We start from the raw sequence: 25,827 nt of genomic DNA, 5'->3' as shown, positions 1-25,827 counted from the left end.
CTACTTCCGTCGCCTCATGAGAACGTTCAGGAAGTGCTATTTAACCTTATTAGAGTCTTCTGTTAGCTCCGCTTGCTACAGTCCAATAAAATGACTTAGGGGGATAAAGCGACAACCAGACTAACCAATAAAATATTAAGTTCTTATTTGGGTTCTGACCTACCACAGCGTCCAGAGAACTACATCCGGGTTTAGAGGCCGTACGTTTGCGATATAGCCCAATAGCAGTCGTTATGTTGGGGGAGGCGGGGCGAGACCTACGACGCCGGCGAGCGGTGACCGTTACGGCCGAAAAGATGGCGGTCTTGGCACCTCTGATTGCTCTGGTGTATTCGGTGCCGCGACTTTCACGATGGCTCGCCCAACCTTACTACCTTCTGTCGGCCCTGCTCTCTGCTGCCTTCCTACTCGTGAGGAAACTGCCGCCGCTCTGCCATGGTCTGCCTACCCAACGCGAAGACGGTAACCCGTGTGACTTTGACTGGGTGAGCCTCCCGCGTCTTAGTACCCCGCGACCTTGACTGTCCCTGCCCTTGCAGGTGCATCTGGGAACCCTGGGGTTTACCTCTCTGAGGACACCTGAGGTTCCGAGCCTGCAGCGGACTTAGCAACTATTAAGTGCAGGGTACGAACCATCGTCGAGTCTAAACTTCGTGTTTAAGATGGGAAAACGGAACATGTTAGTCGTAGCCCCTGCACAACGGCCCAACAGCTTTTGACTGTGGAGTCCAGGTTTCTTTCTGTTTCACCATTGAGACTAATAAACAGCCCTATCAAAACTGTACATACACGTGTATAACGTTTTACAGTGCCGCTCATTATGTAAAGCCTCCTGAGGAGCCAGTAAGGTAGACAAGGCAAGTAGTAGTATTCCTGTTTCATTGGTGAAGAAATGGATCTCGGTATATTTAGGCGACTTGCCCCAGGTCATACAACTAATGAGTGCCTGGGACTTGAAACTACTCTTCTGGCCACACTGCCTGCACAACACTGTCAGCCGCTTCTTAATTCAATAAACATTTCTAGACAGTCTAGGCACTCCGCTTGATCCTGAAGATGCGAAAGTGGATAAAACTTGGGGGCTACTGTAAAGGAATTGTAAAAAATACGTTGTAAAGAAATCTTTGGAATTTCTTTGGGAAGTGTCCCAAGCTTCTTGCTGTGCTTCCTTGGTATGGGTGGAGGGACTGCTCGGAACATGAACTTAAAGCACTTTGTCTTCTGCCATATAGCATGTAGGGGCCAAGGAAAAGCTTCCCCTTTGCTCTCTGAGGGTTTGTTGAAAAATCAACCGACAAAGGGCACATTAATAGGAGAAAGGCATAGAAATTTTATTTTAACGTGCATAGCATGAGGGAATTGCAGGAGAATGACCCAGTGGGGTACAGATGCTTATATACCCTTCTTCATAGGAATATGGGAGATGGGAAAATGTGGGTGATTTTAAGGTGGATCGTAAATGATTTTTTAGGGTGATTCAGTGGCCTAGAGAACATACAGTGGCCTGGGACAATGACTGTTGGGCCTGCAGAGCAGACAATGGTTTCTGACAAAAATCTGTCCAGGTGTGTTGACAGGCTTCAGTCTTTCTTCTTGTACTGAGGTAAGTTAATGAAAACTCAGGGAAGAGACCAGAAGTAATTGTTGTCTTCTTTGACAGGTCTGGACTTTAGGCAGATAAGGTAGTTATCAGAGTAAAGCTGCTTCCAGTATCTGCTGGTATCCAGGGACCTTTAATTTAAAATAATTAGCATACAGGATGCCATATTTTGGGGTGTGAGTCCCTGGTCTCCTTTATTTCCTTTGTCTGAAACTTCCTTAGAAGTTTCACTATAAGCTGAGTTGGTGTCTGTGGAGAGAGGAATCGGGCTAGTAATTGAGCGGCAAAGGATCCCATTAAACCAGTCTCTCATTTTGGGGGATAGGCCAGTTCAGTTAAATTGTTGTGTCTCATTTCAGGAGATGGCATTGTAGATGAGTTCTCAAAGCTAGGCCTCTGTATATGATGTAGGCAAACAGGTATTTAATAAGAGAGACATTTCTATGGAACAAGACAAACAAAGCTTAGTATCTGGTATAGTCTATAAACTAGTTTCTTTAGAGTCTGGAGGGCAGTCAGTTGGGAAGATTAATAGCAATCTATTTTCCTAGATTGTAGGTTGTGTGTAAAGTTTGTCCAAATATAAGCTGTTGTGGTGATTTTTTTTTTTTTTTCAAAGTCAGGTTGACTAGCTTTAGCTGGTAAGGCCTTAGGAAAAAGGCAGGGTTTTTAGGTTTTTGGATTTTTTTGAGACAAGGTCTTGCTCTGTCATCCAAGCTAGAGTGCAGGGCTGTGATCATGGCTCACCGTAGTCTTAACCTCCTGGGCAAAGCCATCCTGCCACCTCAGCTTTCCAGGCAGCTGGAACCAAAGGCATGCACTACACACCTGGCTAATTAAAAAAATTTTTTTTTCAAGGTGGGGGGTCTCTTGATGTTGCCCAGGCTGGTCTTGAACTCCTGAGCTCAAGGGATCCTCCTGACTTGGCTTCCTAAGGAGCTGGGATTTACAGGTGTGAGTCACTGCGCCAAGCCAAAAAAGGCCGTTTTAATTTTTAGTGATTGTAAGTCAGAAGAGTGGGTGAAAAATGGAAAACATTAGTCTGGAGGTTAGCAATTTTATGAGTCCAGTTTTATTTTCATCAGACTTTGGAAATTTTTAGCCAGTCCAGTGATACAGTTTCAAAGTTATCAGAAACCTGTATTTGTCAGAATTCTTCCCATGCTTTCCATGAGCCTCCTTGAAAATAAGACACTTGGCCAGGCATGGTGGCTCACATCTGTAATCCCAGCACTTTGGGAGGCTGAGGCAGGTAGATTTCCTGAGCTCAGGAGTTCAAGACCAGCCTGGCCAACATGGTGTAACCCCGTCTCTACTAAAAATACAAAAAATTAGCTGGGTGTGTTGGTGGGTGCCTGTAATCCCAGCTACTCTGGAGGCTGAGGCAGGAGAATCACTTGAACCTGAGAGGCAGAGGTTGCAGTGAGCCAGGATCGTGCCATTGCACTCCAGCCTGGGCAACAAGAGCAAAGTTCTGTCTCAAAATAAATAAAATAAAAAAAATATATTTTATATATATAATATATATGTATTAATGTGCTTTTAATACTAAAGCTGATTTTAATAAACTTTACAAACAAATCTATCTAATCTTGATCAGCTTTGACTAGACAAGATAAAATTTCCATAAACCTTTTATAACCTCTTAGAATTTGTTTTCATTCTTTATTTTCTTTCCCCAGCTTTTTTATTGTTGTTGTTATTTAGTTTTTATTTCATAATCATAAACTTAACTGCAATCCAGCTAGGCATGGAAGGGAACAAGGAAAACATGGAACCCAAAGGGAACTGCAGTGAGAGCACAAAGATTCTAGGATACTGCGAGCAAATGGGGTGGAGGGGTGCTCTCAGGAGAGGAGAGCACAGAAGGAATGGTCTGGTGGTTAAGACGAAACAAGTCAAACTTACTAGATTTATCCATAGTCAGCAATGGTGATCTTCTTACTGGTCTTGCCATTCCTGGACCCAAAGCGCTCCATGGCCTCTACAATATTCATGCCTTCTTTCACCTTGCCAAAGACCACATGCTTGCCATCCAACCACTCACTCTTGGCAGTGTAGATGAAAAGCTGGGAACCTTTTGTGTTGGGTCCAGCATTTGCCATGGACAAGGTGCCAGGACCTGTATGCTTTAGGATGAAGTTCTCATCATCAAATTTCTCCCCATAGATGGACTTGCCACCAGTGCCATTATGGCGTGTGAAGTCACCACCCTGATACATAAACCCTGGAATAATTCTGTGAAAGCAGGAACTCTTATAACCAAATCCTTTTTGTCCAGTGCTCAGAGCACGAAAGTTTTCTGTTGTCTTTGGAACTTTGTCTGCAAACAGCTCGAAGGAGATGCGGCCCAGGGGCTCACCATCCACGGTGATGTCGAAGAACACGGTGGGATTGACCATGGCTGATAGTACAGGGCTCCTGGTGGTGGCAGCAAAGCCTCTTTGCCCAACTTTTTATATCTGTTTAGTTTTATCTATATCATTGTTTTCCTCCATTCATTTATTCTGAAACAACCCCCCCTCTTTTTTTTTTTTTTTGAGATGGAGTCTCACTCTGTTGCCCAGGCTGGAGTTCAGTGGTGTGATCTTGGCTCACTGCAACCTCCGTCTCCTGGGTTCAACTAATTCTCCTGCCTCAGCTTCCCAAGAAGCTGGGACTACAGGTGCCTGCCACCACGTCTGGCTAAATTTTGTATTTTTAGTAGAGACGGGGTTTCACCATGTTGGCCAGGCTGGTCTCTAACTCCTGACCTCGTGATCCGCCTGCCTTGGCCTCCCAAAGTGCTGGGATTACAGGTGTGAGCCACTGCGCCTGGCCACAAAGGATTTTTAAAAAGAGCTTTGTGGTCAGAAGTTGGCTTAACTAAAAGCTGATATTCAGGCTATAATTTTTTTTTTTTTTTTTTTTTTGAGACAGAGTCTCGCTCTGTCACCCAGGCTGGAGTGCAGTGGTGCAATCTTGGCTCACTGCAACCTCCATCTCCTGGGTTCAAGCGATTTTCCTGCCTCAGCCTCCTGAGTAGCTGGGACTACAGGTGCACGCCACCACGCCCGGCTAATTTTTTGTATTTTTAGTAGAGACGGGTTCTCACCATGTTGCCCAGGGTGGTCTCGATCTCCTGAACTTGTGATCCAGCTGCCTCGGCCTCCCAAAGTGCTGGGATTACAGGCGTGAGCTACCACGCCTGGCCAATTTTTTTATTTTTTAAAGGCTTTCTGCTTTTTCTCTTTTGGATCTTTTGGATCTCATGCCCTGGGAATTTTTTTCAGTTGACTGAAACCCCCTTTAAAAAAAAATTATGTTTAGTCCTTGTGTTCACTTCCTTTCTTGTTGGCATGATCTTTGCTGAGAAAAATGTAAAATTTCTTTTTTCTTTGTCTTTTTTTTTTTTTTTTGAGATAGGGTCTCACTCTGTTGCCCAGGCTGGAGTGCAATGGTGAGATGTCACCTTACTGCAACCTTGACCTCCCGAGCTCAAGCGTTCCACCTCAGCCTTCTGAGTAGCTGGGATTACAGGTGCACACAACCAGTCCCGGCTAATTTTTGTATTTTTTGTAGAGATGGGGTTTCACCATGTTGCACAGGCTGATCTTGAACTCCTGGGCTCAAATGGTACATTTTCCCTCAGCCTCCCAAAGTGCTGGGACTACAGGCATGAACTACTGCATCCTGCCTCGAAAATGTAAAATTTCATTAGCCTTTTTGGGAAGCTTAAAATCTCTCCAAATTGGCTTCTCCAAAACTTGTTCTTCCATGTACTTCTACTTCTTCCTTTTGCCACCTTTGATAACCCTTAAAGGGTTCTAGATGGGACTTCTGACAACCCTGAGACCCCTTGAGGAAGACAAAAAAAAAAGGTGCCACTGGCCAGGCGCGGTGGCTTACACCTATAATCCCAGCACTTTGGGAGGCTGAAGCGGGTGGATTACCTGAGGTCAGAAGTTTAACACCAGCCTGGCCAACATGGTGAAACCCCGTCTCTACTAAAAATACAAAAAAAAAAAAAAGGTGCCACTGACCCTCTCTTTTGGGGCCTCTCGTTTTCCTTATAGAGCCCCAAAAGTCACTAATGGGTTCATGTCAGGTTTAAAACTCTTCTCTCTTTTGAATTAAACTCTCTAGTCTTTGGCTTTTGTATCGATACATGTGTCTATATATGTATGTATATGTCTATACATGTGTTTATCTGTTGTGTATATGGTACCAATAACGAATGAGTACCCCCAAAAGTCAGGAGTCACAAATGGAAATTCAAAACAAATAAAACTTTTTTTTTTTTGAAACAGAGTCTTGCTCTATTGTCCAGGCTGGAGTGCTTTAGCATGATCTCCACTCACTGCAACCTCTGCCTCCAGATTAAGCGATTCTCATACCTCAGCCTCCTGAGTAGCTGGGATCAAAGGCATGTGCCATCACACACGGCTAATTTTTGTATTTTAGTGGAGACATTTTCGCCATGTTAGTCAGGCTGGTCTCGAACTCCTGGCCTCAAGCCATCCGCCCGCTTTGGCCTCCCACAGTGCTGGGATTACAGGCGTGAGCCATCGTGCCTGGCCTCAAACTAATTTTTATAAGTGTTTCTTTTTTTTGCTCTGATTTAAAAGACTTGCATCTGCAATGGACTGTTACCTTACAAGGAATCGAACCCACGCTGCAGCAGTGAACCAGTTTATTGCCAGCCACTAGACCACAGATCATAGTGCCTTTTTGCAGGCCCTTCAGGGGATCCAAAACAAGCAGTTTGAGTGTACAAAGAATTTTAACTTGTGTTTTGAATCTGATTTCTGTCTTTTAAAAATCTTGCCAAGGGAGTTTCTAAGGCTGTGTTCTTTCTGTATCTTTTTATGGGTACTAGAAAGATAGCTGTCTGTGTTTTTTTTTTTTTTTTTTTTTCAGGCCGGGTACGGTGGCTCATGCCTGTAATCCTAGCACTTTGGGAGGCCAAGGCGTGTGGATTGCCTGAGCTCAGGAGTTCAAGACCAGCCTGGGCAATACGGTGAAACCTCATCTCTACTAAAATACAAAATATTAGCCGGGTGTGGTGGTGTGTGCCTGCAATCCGAGCTACCTGGGAAGTTGAGGCAGGAGAATTGCTTGAACTGGGAGGCAGAGGTTGCAGTGAGCCGAGATCGCGCCACCGCACTCCAGACAGAGTGAGACTCCATCTCCAATCAATCAATCAATCAATCAATCAATGTTTTATAAAGTTTTTTTTTTTTTTTGAGATGGAGTTTTGCTCTTGTTGCCTAGGCTGGAGTGCAATGGCTCAGTCTCGGCTCACCACAACCTCAGCCTCTTGAGTAGCTGGGATTACAGGCATGTGCCACCATGCCCAGCTAATTTTGTATTTTTAGTAGACATGGGGTTTTTCCATGTTGGTCAGGCTGTTCTCAAGCTCCCAGTCTCAGGTGATCCACCAGCCTCGGCCTACCAAAGTGCTGGGATTACAGGCATAAGCCACTGTGCCTGGCCTAAAATGTTTTTTAAATAAAGCCAATTTACTTAGCGACTTAAGCCAATAAGCCTTTTTCATGGAAAGTCTCAGAGGTAATTTTCTAGGTTCAGAATACCAGATGATATAACCCTCACATTCCCCCGAAATACTCACTTTCAAAAATAGGCTAAGATAGCGAAAGACTCTTGTTTTCATAGACAGTTAAGGATGGTGTTTATGTGTGTGGTTCCTGTAGTATCCCACCAATACATGGGGGACTGCTAATCATAGACCTATTAATTTGAGACACCAGCTAGGCCCTCCCTGGATTGGACTTGCCCAGGACTAACCAGTCAATAAGAGTTGAGACTTCTTCCTTCTCACTGAAGTAATTTTATTTATTTATTTTTTAAATTGATTTTAAAAAATGAGGGGAGAGACAGGGTCTTGTTCTCTTACCCACGCTACAGTGCAGTGGCATGGTCGCAGCTCACTACAGCTTCAACCTGCTGCACTTAAGCCATCCTCCCACCTGAGCCTGTCAAGCAGATGGGAGTACAGGCACGTGCCAACATACATGCCCAGCTAATTTTTAAAAATCATTTGTGGAGAGGAGGTCTCACTGTGTTGCCCAGGCTGGTCTCAAACTCCTGAGCTCAAGCGATCCTCCCACCACAGCCTCCCAAAGTGCTAGGATTACAGGTGTGAGCCACCGTGCCCAGCTTCAGTGAAGGAATTTTTTAAAAAGGAGAAGAAAAAGATGAAAGAGTTGAGATAATAAAATCAGACGTGAGTCACTGCACCCGGCCCTCTTTCTCTTTTGAAAAGGCCTTGAAAGGTGGCTCTCTCCTTCACCTTTTGTTGTGTCCTGTAACTTTTACTAATTATCTAAAGTAAGGGAGAAAAATTGTTTTTGAAAACAGGCAAATAAAGTATCTTTTGAACATTGCTTTTATTCTGCATGCCTGTTATATCTGTATCTTTATATGTGTCATATAGAAGTGATACTTCACTACCAAACTACATGAAAGAGCTCTAATCAAGTAATTTAAAAAATGTAAGTGCTTATCACATTGGTAAAAGCTACCTCAGATGCCTTTTAATTTACATAACCTTGGTAAAACTCTCCAGTGATTTAAAAATCTTAAAGTCATGTTTAAACCCTCAAGTTTTTTTTTTCCCCACTGGAAATTTGGATTACTAGAAGTTAAGATAGTAGAAACATAAAATATGCTTTTATTAAAATTTTATTGGCTGGGGTGCAGTGGCTCAAGCCTGTAATCCCAGCACTTTGGGAGGCTGAGGCGGGTGGATCACCTGAAGTCAGGAGTTCGGGACCAGCCTGATCAACGTGGCAAAACCCCATCTGTACAAAAATACAAAATTAGCTGGGTGTGGTGGCGTGTTCCTGTAATCACAGCTACTTGGGAGGCTGAGGCAGGAGAATCTCTTGAACCCGGAAAGCAGAGGTTGCAGTGAGCTGAGATTGTGCCAATGCACTCCACCCTGGAGGATAGAGCAAGACTCCGTCTCAAAGAAAAAAAATAAATAAATAAACACACGGATGTCAATTCTCAAAAAAATGTAAGTTTCTTTTTTGTTAAGAAACTAAGTGCCTTGGGCTGGGTACAGTGGCTCACACCTGTAATCCCAGCACTTTGGGAGGCCAGGGCAGATGGATCACCTGAGGTCAGGAGTTCGAGACCAGCCTGACCAGTGTGATGAAACCCCATCTCTACTAAAAATACAAAAAAAATTAGCCGGGTATGGTGGCATGCACCTGTAATCCCACCTACTTGGGAGGCTGAGACAGGAGAATTGCTTGAACCCAGGAGGTGGAGGTTGCAGTGAGCTGGGATTGTGCTATTGTACTCCAGCCTGGGCAACAAGAGCGAAACTCCATCACAAAAAAAAAAAAAAAAAAATCCGTCGCAAAAAAAAATAAAAGAAAAAAGAAAGAAACTAAGTGGCTCACGCCTATAATCCCAGCACTTTGGGAGACTGAGGCAGGCGGATCACAAGGTCAGGAGTTCGAGACCAGCCTGGCCAACATGGTGAAACCCTGTCCTACTAAAAAAATACAAAAATTAGCCGGGCATGGTGGCGAGTGCCTGTAATCCCAGCTACTCGGGAGGCTGAGATGGGAGAATTGCTTGAACCCAGCAGGCGGAGGTTGCATTAAGCTGTGATCACACCACTGCACTCCAGCCTGGGTGACAGAGCAAAACTCTGTCTCAAAAAAAAAAAATAATAAGCTAAGAGTTGCTTTATAATGAAGAAAATTACACAGATAAAACTAAATGGATTTTTTTTTTTAAAAAAAAAAAGGAAAACAAAACAAGCCAGGGCAACAAAACTCTGAGCCCTATGGTTACCAAGAAAATAGTCAATATAGGGAAAGGGCAAAACCAAGTAACTATTTAAAACCAAAGGGTGTAATGTAAAGGAATTGTTCCATTTTGTAGATTGGTATCATTCAGCTTTTTTTGAAAAAAACTTTACTATAGTGGATTGTAAAAATAACTGCTTTAAGGACAAAATTCTTAATTTTAAGTGCTACAGAATTTAAGAGCTTGTTTGAATTAATGCAGGACCCAGAACTCATTACTGAACAGTCACTGAGTATATATGATCCAAACACACAGGGGGTTTATTCCTGAAAAAGCAATCAGCCTAGTGGGCCAGATAATGCCATTATAAGGTCTCTTTGCCCTGAGAAGGGAACTGCCCAACTCTCCCTTTAAAATACCAAATGAAGTACCCCAGATGAAGCAGTTAGTATGTGTCATATACAAGCCATGTTGCACTAGCTTTATGATAACTGAGATATCCTCCCACCAAATACATCTATTACCCAGGTCATGGTAAATTTGGAGGGTAAGAGGGCCTGTTTTACATGGGTGCCCCTCCCACAGAATCATAGGTCTGTTTAAGAAGCCTTATCAAATATCCTATCCCTCATAGGTCTTACAGATGCAACCCCATGCTGGGAACCCAAACCCTTTGCACCAGAAAAGGTAAAATGGTCTGAGGATTAAAAAAAAAAGGCTTCCTGGGACCAGAACATAAAAACATACAGGTTAATAGAACTGTAAAATGTAAGATGTTTAAACAAGCTTTATCTAAGGTAGTTGTAACCCCTTTTACCTAAATGTCTTATGAAAAATGGGTACTATAAGGACGGGTGTGGTGACTCACACCTGTAATCCCAGCACTTTGGGAGGCTGAGGCGAGTGGATCACAAGGTCAAGAGTTCAAGATTAGCCTGGCCAAGATGGTGAAACCGTGTCTCTGCTAAAAATACAAAAATTAGCTGGGTGCGGTGGCAGGCGCCTGTAATCCCAGCTACTCGGGAGGCTGGGGCAGGAGAATCACTTTGAACTTGGGTGGCAGAGGTTGCAGTGAGCTGAGATTGCGCCACTGCACTCCAGCCTGGGCAATAGAGTGAGACTGTGTCTCAAAAAAAAAAAAAAAAAAAATGGGTTCTACATCTAATTGTAGTAGATGTAAATCTACTACAGTAGTAGTACTGTACTAGTACTGTAAAACTGAAGATGTAAATCTGCTCATGTAAATCCTCCATTGCATAGCCTTTTGTGTGGAGCATTTATCGGGGCTGATGGCAAAAACTAAGCCCTGACTTTTTAAGTGCAGATTAAGCCATTATTTATCTCTCCCTGTTTTACTTCCAGGGAAACCGAAATCATGGTATTCTGAAGACTAGAAACATGAATCTCCCTCATTTGGTATCCCACTGACCCTGGATCTGTTTCACTGCTAATGCTCTGCTGCTAAAACTATACCAGCTGCCTCCCTCTAGGCCAGGGCACATGAGGTTATAAGGGCTGGTTTTGAGGGATAAAATTAGGTCAAGATTGGCTGGTCAAGGTGGCTCACGCTTGTAATCCCACCACTTTGGGAGACCGAGGCGGGTGGATCACTTGCCCTCAGGAGTTTGAGACCAGCCTGGCTAACAGAATGAAACCCTGTCTCTACTAAAAATACAAAAATTAGCCGGGTGTGGTGGCGCATACCTGTAATCCCAGCTAATTGGGAGGCTGAGGCAGGAGAATCGCTTGAACCCAGGAGGTGGAGGTTGCAGTGAACTGAGATTGTGCCACTGCACTCCAGCTTGGGCGACAGAGCGAGACTCTATCTCGAAGAAAAAAAAAAAAAGGTCAAGATTAAGCCCTCCAAATCAAGAAGGGGGTAATAAAAATGCCCAAACAGCTGGTAAAACAAAATTGGTTGCCTTCTAAACTATTATGTCTCACTTCTGCATCCACCCCAACCATAAAATTTTCTGCTTACTATAAAATTAAGGAAAAATATTTACTAACATTATAAAATACCATGGAACAAAGCCTCCTGGGTATAATACTCCAAATTATAAGTTGTGAAGATAAAAATGTATCTACAGATATAGATATATATATATATACATATTTTTAATTATTTTTCAGAATGATGCTTATGTTTTATATAGCTAATTGCTGTAAGTCTGTAACAGAAACCAAGCTTACAGTAGCTCAACACATAAAAGTTAAAAATAAGTCAGTCTGCCGGGCGTGGTGGCTCACTCCTGTAATCCTAGCACTTTGGTAGGCCGGGGTGGGCGGATTGCCTGAGGTCAGGAGTTTGAGACCACCCTGGGCAACATGGTAAAACCCCATCTCTACTAAAATACAAAAAATTAGCCAGGCGTGGTGGCATGTGCCTGTAGTTCCAGCTACTCAGGAGGCTGAGGTAGGAGAATTGCTTGAACCCGGGAGGCGGAGGTTGCAGTGAGCCGAGATCACGCCACTGCACTCTGGCCTGGGTGACAGAGCCAGACTCCGTCTCCATAAAAAATAAGATTAAAAAAAAAAAAGAAGTCAGTCTCATAACTTTGTTTTTTGGGTTTATTGTCGGCTTTTTTTTTTTTACTTAATAATTTTAAGAAGTAATGAATGCCTGTCCACATCCATTCCTATATGGCCTAAAACAATTAATTGACTGTAAGTCTTTTGACTCTTAAGTCCCTCAGCCATAGGGAGTCCTGCCGAGGAAAAAACACTAGAATTATATGACTTCTCCTGCGACAAAACCTTTTCTCCCAAATACCAGTATATGGTGCAATACAAAAGTTGTGGGAAAAATAGGTTTCTACTTTTAATAAGTCTGTAACAATTTAAACACCAAGGACCAGGCATTTCTCCCATTTAATTTATATCCTCCCTCAGGATGCTATACCTATGGAGATAAATTGGCGGGAAGAGAGATTAAATTTATTACATTCTAATTTAATGTTGGTATCACAATTTTCAAATAAGATTTATCACAGGGTTCAAATAACCCTTATTAAGGAGTACAAACACACTGTAAGTCTATTCAAAGAATATGATGATGCATGCAGGGTTTTTCCTGGCTGATTGGGTTGTTTACTGCCCTCAGATTCTACCTATAACCCTGAACGCCCAAATCTTCACTGTCTTTATGATATTTGTTATTATATTAGTAGTAGGCATTTCTTGTAAATATTATGCCAGATACAGCAAAAGGCAAAGGCACAGTTAAAGACCCAGATCATAATAGTTCAGAAAATAGATCTGATCCGGGATTTTTTTCAGACTAAGCCTGACTCCATTTCACCCCTTAAACAATTGGCTATTACATCAGGTCAGACCATGTCCTCCCCCCATTATCCAAATCGCTAATATTTAAAACTATTACCATCAAATCAAAGGACTCTAGAAATAAGCCTTCCTAGTCCTGTGGGACCCTGCCAGATGGCCAAATCAGACAACTCTAGGAATGAGGTTTCCTAGCATGTTGGGACCTGATGGTGGTTGTTGGCCTACACATACATTCTATGGAATGCTTTTTGGGCAAGAGAGAGGACTGAAGACTAAGCTGTGATTTTTTTTTATCTTGCCCAAATTCCTTTCTAAGGGGTCTGGGTAATCATGCCCTAAAAACCATAAATTCTCATCAGATGGGTTTTATTTAACCCTGGATATCTATTGTGACTTACTTTCCAATCTGACTCTGGCATAACAAGGAAGAAACTAAAAATGTTTTACCTCAAAATCTGTTTCCTTCCCATACCTTGAAATTGCCCTGCAAAGTCTCTTCTGGGAAAAATCCACATTCTATAGAGAATCCCCTCTCCCCTTTGTTTTCCTTCCTTCTTTCCTTCCCAGATCCAGGAAATAATCAGCTAAGAGCTAGGCACCCTTTTAAGTCCAATAAGAAATGATTTACAACCTGCTCTGTCTGAAGTCTGCTGAGAGCTTCCTCTGCACAATAAAACTTGGCCTCCTCAATCCTTTATCATAACCTGAACATTCCTTTCTGTGAATCCCAGGTCTTTAGACAAACTCAACCAATTGTCTGCCAGAAAATGTTTAAATTTACCTATAGCCCCGCTTTGAGTTGTCCTGCGCTTCTGAACGAAACCAATGTATTTCTTAAATGTATTTGATTGATGTCTCATGCCTCCCTAAAATATTAAGCTGTACCCAGACCACCTTGGGCACATGTTCTCAGTACCTGAGGGCTGTGTCATGGGCCATGGTCACTCATATTTGGCTCAGAATAAATCTCTGAAAATATTTTACAGAGTTTCACTCTTTTTTTTTTTTTTTTTTGAGACGCAGTCTCGCTCTGTTGCCCGGGCTGGAGTGCAGTGGTGCCATCTTGGCTCACTGCAAGCTCTGCCTCCCGGGTTCACGCCATTCTCCTGCCTCAGCCTCCCGAGTAGCTGGGACTACAGGCGCCCGCCACCACGCCTGGCTAATTTTTTGTATTTTTAGTAGAGATGGGGTTTCACTGTGAGTTTGACCCTTTTTGGCAACAATAATATGGTGCCCAACGTTGGCCTCAGAAAAGACTCGGAACCCCAAAGGAATTGCCCGAAACCGGAGGTAAGATACTAGCAGGGGCCCATTGAAGCCCCACTGAGTTCGAGCTTCTCTGGTGGAATTGTTAAGTCGTCTTGAGCCCTGGACCTCCCTTCAAGGGCTGATGGTTCTTGATTTTTTCTGAGCTGGTTTTTTGCTAGGAAGTTGTTTAAGGATCCTGATTGTAGTTTGGATATGCATTCTGAAGGGAATTCTCTATTGCTTTTTCTCCTAAAATTTATCTTGATTTGGTTCATCTGTGTGCATTTGTGTGAGGAATGTTGTTTTCATAGAGACTGAGTTTTTCAGCTCTGAAGAGAAAGGGTGTTTGCTCTTCCCTGCTGAAAGTTGCCCCTGGGTGACTGGGGGCCTCGTGGGAGTGTCCAGGGGTTGACCCCCAAGACGTACAGTGGCCCTAAAGGGAAATCCCCCAAAACCAATTAATTTAAAAAATGGCTTATCCAGGAAATGCATATAAGGGCTGATCACCCAGCGTTTTGAGCCCTCTCAGAGGTCACAGACCTCTGGAGAGAGACAAGAGGGCAGAAACGACTCAGTGGTGACACTGGAGTCCTGCCGGCAAGCAGCACGCATCAATCCACCACACAAGAACCCTAGGCTACAGCTCAGCTCCTCTAAGGAGAAAAAAAAAAAAGGCGAGAAACAAATCTAAGACTAAGGAGAAAATGAGGAGAATGTCCCCTTTTCGGGTCCTTCATAGGTTTTACGGCACCTCTACTTGCCAGAGTTGATATAAAATGGAAGTAATATGGTCTTTGTGCACATTAAGAAAAAAGAGTCCTAAGGTCGAACTGAAAACTGTAGAGTTCTAGGTTCTGTTTTTTTTTTGCCTGCTTTAAATCGGCTGTTACTTTTTGACTGAGATAAAAACCACTGTTCTCTGTTTTTTTGCAAGTCGGTGAAGTTGTATTTGTCTCATGGCGAAAGTATTGAATTAATAGCTATGGGAAGTGTGTGTGTGTGTGTGTGTGTGTATGGGAAGTGTGTGTGTGTGTATTTAAAGGCCTTTATAATAGACTTATACAATTTTACGTTCAATTGGCAATTGAAACCCTTTTAATTTCCCTCTAGCACACCAGACTTTCTCTTCTCACCTTATGATGTAAATTTTGCTATCTGATTTTCACCTGAGTTGCCTTTAATATGCAAATTTAAGGCTGTTTAGCTGACAGCTACCTAGGATAGGATTTTTTTTTTTTTAATGGAAAAAAAAGGAGGTCGTTAAGAGTCTATGCCTTGTGCTTCTATCGGCATACCTAATAAGTCTGTTTATTTATGTGTGTGTATACAATATTTTCACTACTGAAAATATATAAAGAGCTCTAATTAATTGGCTTAAAAATATATAAAAGCGGGTAGGGCGCAGTGGCTCACGCCTGTAATCCCAGCACTTTTGGGAGGCTGAGACAGGTTGGATCACGAGGTCAGGAGTTCGAGACCAGCCTGGCCAACATGGTGAAACCCCGTCTCTACTAAAAATACAAAAATTAGCCAGGCATTGGTGGTGGGCACCTGTAATCCCAACTACTCAGGAGGCTGACGCAGGAGAATCGCTTGAACCCAGGAGGCGGAGGTTGCGGTGAGCCAAGATCGCACCATTGCACTCCAGCCTGGGCAACGAGTGAAACTGCGTCTCAAAGAAAAACAAAAACAAAAAAACCAAGTATCTTGTAGAGTGAATTTTTGCCCTCAAATAAAATAACTGGGTTGCTTGAGAGGAGATATTTGGGTAAAACAGCCTAACCATTGTGAATGATCTATGTAAGTCATAATAAGGTTAGTAAGAAGGAATTTTTAAAGGGGTTGTATAATTTGGTTGGCTATGATTAAAGGAAATCATATCTTTCTAGAGATTAGTCTTTAATATTTTAAAAAATGCACTAACACAAAACTTAAATTAGTTAAAACAAGATTTTATTACAAATATTGAGTTATTTTTAATTCAATAAATTTTTAAATTCTGTAATGTGTTTCCTTTAACATTCTTCAGATTGATATCTTAAAAGTGCCACTCTTTCCGGTTTGTTTTTTTTTTTTTTGGAGATCGAGTTTCGCTCTGTCGCTCAGGCTGGAGTGGAGTGGTGCAATTTCCACTCACTGCAACATCTGCCTCCCTGGTTCAAGCGATTCTCCTGTCTCAGCTTCCCGAGTAGCTGGGATTACAAGCACACACCACTGCGCCCGGCTAATTTTTGTATTTTTAGTAGAGACGGAGTTTTGCCATGTTGGCCAGGCTGGTCTTGAACTCCTGATATCAGGTGATCTGCCCGCCTCAGCCTCCCAAAGTGCTGGGATTGCAAGGGTGAGCCACTGCACCCAGCCTTTTTTTTTTTTTTTTTTTTTGAGACCAAAAAAATCAAATCAATGTATTTGATGTCTTATGCTTCCCTAAAATATATAAAACCAAGCTGTAGAGCACCTTGGGCACATATTCTCAGGACCTCCAGAGGGCTGTGTCACAGGCCATGGTCACTCATATTTGCCTCAGAATAAATCTCTTAAAATATTTTACAGAGTTTGACTCTCTTCGTCAACACTGGCCACTGGACTTCACCCAAAAATAAGGCCTCCAAGTGGTGGAGACCAAGAAGCTCCCACTTGGTCACAAGTCAAGCTTCCAAAGACATAAGATGAGAAGGAAACCTCATTTGGTTTTTATTTTGGGGACCCACAGCACAATTTGTATGCCATTCTGATAAGAATTTTAAAACTCACCCACCAGTCTGGAGGGCCAGCTTGACCAATAGGCTTACAGGGGCTTTATTCTGATGTTGTACTTTATGGTACCCTACTCTATGACAAAATAACACAGGAAGATATAACAAGAGAAAAAGACTATTTTGGGGAGAAAAAGAATCAGACAATGTGAATATTCATACCAAAAACATCAAAGTTGCTACACCTAAGACTAATCATACAAATGTTCTTTTCCCATTAATCTTAAATTTGGAAAGGAAAAGGAGACCAAAAGTGGTTTTTGTCTCTTTATTCATGTGTCTTTTTCTTTTTACTAGTGTTTCCATGTGCGTTGATAAATTTTTCCTTTTCTCCTGTCAATCTGCCTTTTGTCAGCTCATTTTCAGCAAACCTTTAGAAGGTGGAGGGGAGGCTACCTTTGTTCCTATAAGCAACATCTGTGCTCAGATGAAGGTGCATCATCCAGAATTTTTGTACTTTTTCCAGCCCCCAAAATGAGTCATTACCTTTACCACAACCCACTCCCTTATTTTTTTCCTCCTTCCCTTTCCTGCTTCCTCTTTTTCCCAAACTGTATAATTAATTAGCTCAAATGTAGCCTTGCTATTTCAAAGGATCTTTCATTTGATATTTGATGCCACTTCAATGAAAATGGGACCCCAAAATATAAGTGGATAGTAATAAAGATTTTTAATAAGTATAGGAGACCTTTTATAAAGTTCATTTATCTGTATACTCTAATCTAATATGCAAAATGCTGGAAGTTTTATATTTTATTCTTACTCTGATAGAATTTTTAAAAAATGCTTAGGGTTAATAGCCAATTTTTGTTTTTCTGGAAAATTCATGGTGCATCTATTTACTTTGCTGATTGGGACTAGGTTCTCAGAGCTTCTAGATAGCTAAACACAGGAAGGTTCCTGGAACATGTCCTTTTGGGTTTTTATGGAACTTCATTACATAGGTGTGACTAATTAAATCACTGGCCATTGGTGATCAGCTGAACTTTCAGCCTGGTGTGGAGGGGGGGAGCTGAAAGTCCTAACCTGCTAATCATGCGGTCTCCTTAGGCCATATGGTCCTTGTGGGAGCATCATAGAGTGTACTTACACAAACTTAGATGGCCTACTACACACCTAGGCTTTATGGCACAGCCTTTTGCTCCCAGGCACAAACCTAGACAACATGTTACTGTACTAATAAGCAATTTAACACAATGGTAAGTATTTATGTATCTAAATATATCTAAACACAGAAAAGGTACAATAAAAATATGGTATTATAATCTTATGGGACCACTGTTGTATATGTGGTCTATTGCTGACCAAAATGTCATGATACGGCACATGACTATATATTTCACAGCATAACAGTGTATCAGTGATAACTGTGGTTGTGTTTTTTAAGTCCTCATGTGTAAGACACAGTGAGGAATTTTTTTTTTTTTTTTTTTTTGAGACGGAGTTTCACTCTTGTCGCCCAGGCTGGAGTGCAGTAGCGCTTTCTCGGCTCACTGCAACCTCCGCCTCTTGGGTTCAAGCGATTCTCCTGCCTTAGCCTCCCAGTAGCTGGAACTACAGGTGCCCGCCATCACGCCTGGCTGACTTTTTGTGTGTTTTTAGTAGAGACGGGTTTCACCACGTAGGCCAGGCTGGTCTCGAATTCCTGACCTCAGGTGATCCACCCGCCTCGGCCTCCCAAAGTGCTGGGATTACAGGCGTGAGTCACCGCGCCCAGCCGATAGTGAAGAATGTACAGATGAAACGATATAGCTGGAATTTGCTTTAAGTTTCTCCAAGAAAAAAAAAATGGGTAACATATATGAATTGGAAATCACAGTGGCAAAATGTTGGTTACTGTTGAAGCTGGGTAATAGGGGTTTATTCAATTATCCTCTCTTCTGTATGCTTCAAATTATCCATAATAATAAGTTTTAAAACAATTAAATAGAACAACCAAGGGCTCTGCATTATAGAGTCATCCTAGAACCCAAGGCTCATTCTGTCTTCAACCTGTGGCCTTGGGTCATCCCAGCATCATCCAGCCAGCAAATGAAAAAAAGCTGGAATGCGGGCCGGGTGCGGTGGCTCACGCCTGTAATCCCAGCACTTTGGGAAGTGGAAGCGGGCGGATCACAAGTTCAGGAGATCGAGACCATCCTGGCTAAAATAGTAGAAACCTGGTCTCTACTAAAAAATACAAAAAAATTAGCCGGGCGTGGTGGTGGGTGCCTGTACTCCCAGCTACTCGGAAAGCTGAGGCAGGAGAATGGCATGAACCTGGGAGGCGGAGGAGACCGCGCCACTGTACTCCAGCCTGGGTGACAGAGAGACTCTGTCTCAAAAAAAAAAAAAAAAAAGGAATGCAAGGGCACACCCTTTCTTAACTGCCTGAACCCAGAAGTGGGAAATCACTTTCATTCACATTCCATTCTCAAGTACTAGTCACACAGTTCTACCTGGATGCAAAGAGATAGGGAGAGAGTCTAGCTGCAGCATGCCTGGGAAGAAAAGAAATGAAGTTTGCAGTAGCAATAGCTAGTGCTTCCATAGACCATTTTCTGTCCTTAGAGAATTTCTTTTGGTCCTACCTTTGGTCTCCTGGTTAACTACAACTGTCTTTTAAAATTCATCTTTCAGCCAGGCACAGTGGCTCACACCTATAATCTCAGCACTTTGGGAGGCCGAGGCAGGTGGATCACTTGAGGCCAGGAGTTCAAGACCAGCCTGGCCAACATGGTGAAACCCCATCTCTACTAAAAATACAAAAGTTCACCGGGCGTGGGGGCAGGTGCCTGTAATCCCAGCTACTCTGGAGGCTGAGGCAGGAGAATTGCTTGAATCCAGGAGGCAAAGGTTGCAGTGAGCCGAGGTTGTGCCATTGCACTCCAGCCTGGGCGACAGAGCAAGACTCCTCCATCTCAAAAAAAATAAAAAATAAAAATAAATAAAATTAATTTTTCCGCAACTTTAATTCCCAATTCTAACCCACCTAGTTTCATTCATGAAAATCTTTCCTGGCAGGGCAGGGTGGCTCATGCCTGTAATCCCAGCACTTTGGGAGGCCGAGGCGGGCAGATCACAAGGCCGAGAGATCAAGACCATCCTGGCCAACGTGGTGAAACCCCATCTCTACTAAAAATACAAAAGCCGGGCGTGGTGGTGGGCGCCTGTAGTCCCAGCTACTTGGGAGGCTGAGGCAGGAGAATCGGTTGAACCTGGGAGGCGGAGGTTGCAGTGAGCCGAGATCATGCCACTGCATTCCAGCCTGGACAACAGAGCAAGAGTCCGTCTCAAAAAAAAGAAAAAATCTTTCTTAATTTCTGCCTCAGGTATAATATTTACTAAAGTCTGTCATACTCCCTCACCCCTACCCCTATTTTCCTTTTTTTTTTTCTCGGCTCACTGCAACCTCTGCCTCCCGGGTTCAAGCGATTCTTCTGCCTCAGCCTCCCGAGTAGCTAGGATTACAGGCGTACGCCACCGTACCTGGCCAATTTTTTTGTATCTTTAGTAGAGACGGGGTTTTGCCATGTTGACCAGGCTGGTCTTGAACTTCTAATCTCAGGTGATCCACCCACCTCAGCCTCCCAAAGTGCTGGGATTACAGGCTTGAGCCACAGCACCCGGCCAGGAGAGCTTTATTTCTCATAAACAGTTGCAGCCTGCTGGCTATCCTGTCAGGCAGGGAAGCATAGCCTCCGCTCAGAAGCTAAAAACAGACACTTGGAGTGAGGGGTAAAGGAAACAGGAATTTATGCTAAGCAGGGTGGCCAAATATACATGTTTAATAAGCTATCGGCAGAGTCATGAATATTTATGAAAGGAGAAACACGTGCATGCTCAGTTGAGCTTCATATCTGTCCATAAGATCCATGTTCAAAAGTGGTAATGTTACCATGATCTGAGGTGGAGTTTTTGGCCCTCTCAAGTCAAAAGGTGAAGCAGAGGACACAGAAACTATCTATGCATTCTCCTTAGCCTGGCCAAATCCACTGCATGGTCACTGGTCTCTTATCAGGAAGCAATGCTGGTTAGTTGTTTTGTCCTAACTGCAAAAGGGAGGGGCAGTGTCAGGCAGTTGGTTGATGTCAGGTGGAGCAAGTCTTTTCAGAGGGCTGGTTTCTGTTTAACTTTCTGTTTAAGAAAGCCTAATGTTGGTAAGTGAAGGAGGGGGTATAAAGAGGTGTGTCTGACCTCACACCCTGTCATGGCCGAGAACTCAGTTTTCAAGGTTTCTCTGGGGTCCCCTTAGCCAAGAGGGAGTCTGTTCAGTCACTTCAGGGCTTAGAATTTTATTACTTCTCAGTGTCTTTGTCATGTTTATTGTCTGTCTCACTTGCTCACTTGGTGGTTACATTCTACAACAGGGGTATCTAATCTTTTGGCTTCCCTGGGCCACATTGGAAGAATTGTCTTGGGGCACACATAAAATACACTAACACCTAATGATAGCTGATGAGCTAAAAAAAAAAAATCAAAAATATCTCATAATGTTTTAAGAAAGTCTATGAATTTGTGTTGGATCCCATTCAAAGCCATCCTGGGCTGCATGTGAGCCACAGGTTGGACAAGAAGGTTGTCTAGAAGGTGAGAAAACTGTAAGACAGGAGTATTGAAGAGGGCTTTTGAGAGCTCTGAAAGCCCCTTTCAGCTTTCAAATTATATCAAAAGTACATGGATTATCACGATGAATATTGGGTGGGGAGGAATGATTAAGTAATGGGGGCTGGGCTCGGTGGCTCACACCTGTAATCCCAGCACTTTAGGAGGCCGAGGCGGGCAGATCATCTGAGCTCAGGAGTTCCATACCAGCCTGGGCAACATGGGGAGACCCGGTCTCTACAAAAAATACAAAAATTAGCCAGGTACATTAGTGTGTGCCTGTAGTCCCAGCTACTTGGGAGGCTGAGTCAGGAGAAACATAAGCCCAGGTGGCAGAGGTTTCAGTGAGCCGAGATCACACCATTGCACTCTAGCCTGGGCGACGGAGCAAGACTGTCTCAAAAAAAAAAAAAATTAAACATATGGAATAGTTAGATATTATATTAATGGGCTATTATCAAGAAAACTTACCTGGAAAAGTTTTATTCTACCAGCGTCACACTGAGTTGATTTTAATAATCTTACGATTTTATACCGTATCATGCTTTATAGAACTCTTTTTAATCTATTATCTCATTTAATCCCCCAGTAGCATTTTGAAATAGATACTGTTCAGTTGAGGAAACCAAAGCTAAGGGATTAAGTGCTTTGTTGAAAAGCACCGCAGGCCTGGCGCAGTGGCTCACGCCTGTAATCTCAGCACTTTGGGAGGCCGAGGCGGGTGGATCACCTGAGGTCAGGAGTTCGAGACCAGCCTGGCCAACATGGTGAAACCCTGTCTCTACTAAAAATACAAAAAATTAGCTGGGTGTGGTGGCGCGTGTCTGTAATCCCAGCTACTCGGGAGGCTGAGACAGGAGAAACACTTGAACCCGGGAGGCAGAGGTTGCAGTGAGCCAAGATCGCGCCATTGCACTCTAGCCTGGGCAACAAGAGTGAAACTCCATCTCAAAAAGAAAAGCACCAGCAAGTTTGTGGCAGGAGTCGAATCCAGGTCTTCTGACTGATGTTTATCCCCGTACCCATTCCCAGTTTGGATTGCTATTGGTTTTTATTACATATTTAGTTCCCTTTCCCACCTAAATTAGCTCTAGTCACTGCATTCCTGTTATAATACTTCGATTCTGTTCCAGAGAGAAGTGGAGATCCTGATGTTTCTCAGTGCCATTGTGATGATGAAGAACCGCAGATCCAGTAAGTTTAGCTCACTTCTCAGACTCAAGGTTAGATCTAATGCCCTTTGGAGGTACTTTCCTTCATGTTAAGAGAGTGGCAATCATTTGGTAAATTTGTCCTACGTTTAATTCCAAGGCTGAATTTGAACTTGGACTTCTATCCGCTCCCTGTCTCCTATTTCAAAGTGCCCCATGAAGAGGGACAAAGAATGGGATATAGGAGTGCACAGCCCAGCCTGACCTGTGACATCTCTGTGTTTCAGTCACTGTGGAGCAACATATAGGCAACATTTTCATGTTTAGTAAAGTGGCCAACGCAATTCTTTTCTTCCGCTTGGATATTCGCATGGGCCTACTTTACATCACACTCTGCATAGGTGAGGAGACTGCCTTTCTTTTTTTTTTTTTTTTTTTTTTGTAAGACTGTGTTGATAGACTTGATTGTGGAAACCACAGTCCCAACAGTTGCAATCCCAAACATGTTTCTCCATACCCTTCTTCCATATCTCATACCTAATTAATTATATATGTAGCTCAGATGATAACAGTTTACAGAGACTGTATTTGTAGAGTAGGGAATGTGTTGGTGGTCTACATATATCCACAAGTGTGTATTATTTGGGGGCTGAAATCCTTGGGTTGGTTTGGAAGTAAATTCCCTGTGTAAGGCTTTTTATGTTTCCTTCGACATCTTCTTTCTGTGTTTAGTGTTCCTGATGACGTGCAAACCCCCTCTGTATATGGGCCCTGAGTATATCAAGTACTTCAATGATAAAACCATTGATGTGAGTGCTCTTTCCCCTTTCTGTTTCTTGGGTCCCTTGTGGGTGATTTTGTAGTTGTGCTTTCCATTCACTAGGAGGAACAACAGTGCTTCAAAATGGATGTCAAGGGCACTGTGGTTCATTATGAGAGCTGGGAGAGAGGGAACGCCAGGATGAGGAATTAGATGCTAAAGTCTGAACCTTCCCAGCAGGCTATGTGGATCCAGCTGACTTTTCTTCCCCGTATTTGGCAGGAGGAACTAGAACGGGACAAGAAGGTCACTTGGATTGTGGAGTTCTTTGCCAATTGGTCTAATGACTGCCAATCATTTGCCCCTATCTATGCTGACCTCTCCCTTAAGTGAGTAGTGCAAAGGGAGGGATGGTGGAAATGGAGATGCTGTGCCTTCCCTCTCACTGTTTTTGGCTTTTTTTTTTTTTCTTTTGGCCTTGATTTTCACACATGGTAACCAAAGGCATCTCCCTCTCCCCTCTTAAATATCTGTACTTCCACTTTCCTTGATCCATTATTTTTTTTCAGTATATTAAATAATATATTCTTTTCAGGTACAACTGTACAGGGCTAAATTTTGGGAAGGTGGATGTTGGACGCTATACTGATGTTAGTATGCGGTATGTAAAGACCTGGGCAGAGGGTCTGAGCAGGGAATCACTTTGAGTGATACATATAGGGACATTTAGAGAACTTTCTGGGCCCTGCAGGTACAAAGTGAGCACATCACCCCTCACCAAGCAACTCCCTACCCTGATCCTGTTCCAAGGTGGCAAGGAGGTAATGCGGCGGCCACAGATTGACAAGAAAGGACGGGCTGTCTCATGGACCTTCTCTGAGGTACCTAAAAGGAAGGGCAGGTGCATGAAGGGTGTAGAACAGTAGGTGGGCTTTCAAGCCCTACCCGGGTTTGATTCACAGCTCTGCCACTTGCCCATTAGCTTTGAGGGTGTGGACTAGTTACTAGACCTCATGTATTAATTCATTTAGCAAATATATATTATGTGCCAGACCTGCTAGTACTGGGTAACAATCATTAGTTAAGATTTGGTCTCAGGCCAGGCACGGTGGCTCACGCCTGTAATCCCAGCACTTTGGGAGGCCAAGGCTGGTAGATCACCTGAGGTCAGGAGTTTGAGACCAGCCTGACCAACATGGAGAAACCCCGTGTCTACTAAAAATACAAAATTAGCCGAGTGTGGTGGCACATGCCTATAATGCCAGTTATTTGGGAGGCTGAGGCAGGAGAATCGCTTGAACCCGGGAGGTGGAGGTTGCAGTGAGCTGAGATTGCGCCATTGCGCTCCAGCCTGGGCAACAAGAGACTCCATCAGAAAAAAAAAAACAGATTCTGTCTTGAAGGCCGCTGCACATATTGTCTGTAGGTGTTAGGTTCCCTGTCAGTTAATTGGAGGTAATAACCCCTGGCTTACAGGGTTGTTTTGCAGATTACATTAAATAATTTAGGTATAATTCTTGGCGCGGTGATTGGCACATAATGGGTATTTAACTATTAGTTGACTTTTCTGGGTACCTAAAAAAGAGGAAGGTTAGGGAAGATTTTTGTCCTTTGCTTACTCCTTCCCTTTCCCAGACTTTGTGTAAAATACCTCTTACTTCCCAGGCTCTTTACTCTCCCTTCCAACCCAGATCCTGATGTGTGCATCTCTTTTGTGCAGGAGAATGTGATCCGAGAATTTAACTTAAATGAGCTATACCAGCGGGCCAAGAAGCCATCAAAGGCTGGAGACAGTATCCCTGAGGAGCAGCCTGTGGCTTCAGCCCCCACCACAGTGTCAGATGGGGAAAACAAGAAGGATAAATAAGATCCTCACTTCCTCTCCTGTCAATTCCAGGCTCTTTCCATAACCACAAGCCTGAGGCTACAGCCTTTTATTTATGTTTTCCCTCTGGCTGTGACTGGGTGGGGCAGTGTGTGGCTTCTGATTTTAAAGAGGCATCTAGGGAATTGTCAGGCACCCTACAGGAAGGCCTGCCATGCTGTGGCCAACTGTTTCACTGGAGCAAGAAAGAGATCTCATAGGATGGAGGGGGAAATGGTTTCCCTCCAAGCTTGGGTCAGTGTGTTAACTGCTTATCAGCTATTCAGACATCTCCATGGTTTCTCCATGAAACTCTGTGGTTTCATTATTCCTTCTTAGTCGACCTGCTGGTTAGACCTAGATTTAACCCTAAGGTAAGATGCTGGGGTATAGAACGCTAAGAATATTCCCCCAAGGACTCTTGCTTCCTTAAGCCCTTCTGGCTTCGTTTATGGTCTTCATTAAAAGTATAAGCCTAACTTTGTCGCTAGTCCTAAGGAGAAAACTTTAACCACAAAGTTTTTATCATTGAAGACAATACTGAACAACCCCCTATTTTGTGGGGATTGAGAAGGGGTGAATAGAGGCTTGAGACTTTCCTTTGTGTGGTAGGACTTGGAGGAGAAATCCCCTGGACTTTCACTAACCCTCTGACCTACTCCCCACACCCAGTTGATGGCTTTCCATAATAAAAATATTGGGATTTCCTTTTGATTGCGCGTTTGTGTGTTTCTGTATTAGAAAAGCCTGGCAACTGCAGAGGAATTGCCCATCTTAAGGGCAAAGGCCATCCTATTTGGTTTCACCAAATG

At 43.3% G+C, this 25,827-nt stretch overlaps 2 protein-coding genes across 4 annotated transcripts; one reads left to right on the top strand and one right to left on the bottom strand.

Annotated features, from left to right (window-relative positions):
* The first annotated feature begins 24 nt into the window (after positions 1–24).
* On the top strand, positions 25–25,729 carry TMX2 (thioredoxin related transmembrane protein 2). Of its 3 annotated transcripts, XM_054438297.2 has the most exons (8): positions 25–485; positions 22,374–22,434; positions 22,679–22,792; positions 23,124–23,200; positions 23,434–23,540; positions 23,747–23,812; positions 23,903–24,032; positions 24,872–25,729. In XM_054438297.2, the coding sequence occupies exons 1-8, from the start codon at positions 234–236 to the stop codon at positions 25,016–25,018; spliced, it is 954 nt and encodes a 317-aa protein (XP_054294272.1). In that variant the 5' UTR covers positions 25–233; the 3' UTR covers positions 25,019–25,729. The 3 variants fall into 3 exon arrangements, with proteins under 3 accessions (XP_054294272.1, XP_054294273.1, XP_054294274.1); XM_054438298.1 differs by lacking the exon at positions 22,679–22,792 and having other exon boundaries at positions 155–485; XM_054438299.1 differs by lacking the exon at positions 24,872–25,729 and having other exon boundaries at positions 155–485; positions 23,747–23,801; positions 23,903–23,995.
* Positions 3,514–4,014, bottom strand: LOC129007561 (peptidyl-prolyl cis-trans isomerase A-like). The gene has a single exon (XM_054438650.2). It carries the CDS (start codon positions 4,000–4,002, stop codon positions 3,514–3,516), a length of 489 nt encoding a protein of 162 aa, XP_054294625.2. The 5' UTR covers positions 4,003–4,014.
* Positions 25,730–25,827: the final 98 nt, after the last annotated feature.

The sequence above is a fragment of the Pongo pygmaeus genome, chromosome 9 (genome assembly GCF_028885625.2).
Source record: "Pongo pygmaeus isolate AG05252 chromosome 9, NHGRI_mPonPyg2-v2.0_pri, whole genome shotgun sequence".
In the NCBI taxonomy this organism is placed as follows: Eukaryota; Metazoa; Chordata; class Mammalia; order Primates; family Hominidae; genus Pongo; species Pongo pygmaeus.
Note: the sequence above shows the minus strand (reverse complement) of the source record. Positions and strands in the feature narration are given on the sequence as shown.

Coding starts and splice junctions, on each gene's coding strand:
- TMX2 (XM_054438297.2), top strand. CDS start 234: ATGTTGGGGGAGGCGGGGCGAGACCTACGACGCCGGCGAGCGGTGACC. Junction 22,435..22,678: donor GATGAAGAACCGCAGATCCA/GTAAGTTTAGCT, acceptor TCTGTGTTTCAG/TCACTGTGGAGCAACATATA. Junction 22,793..23,123: donor TTACATCACACTCTGCATAG/GTGAGGAGACTG, acceptor TTCTGTGTTTAG/TGTTCCTGATGACGTGCAAA.
- LOC129007561 (XM_054438650.2), bottom strand. CDS start 4,002: ATGGTCAATCCCACCGTGTTCTTCGACATCACCGTGGATGGTGAGCCC.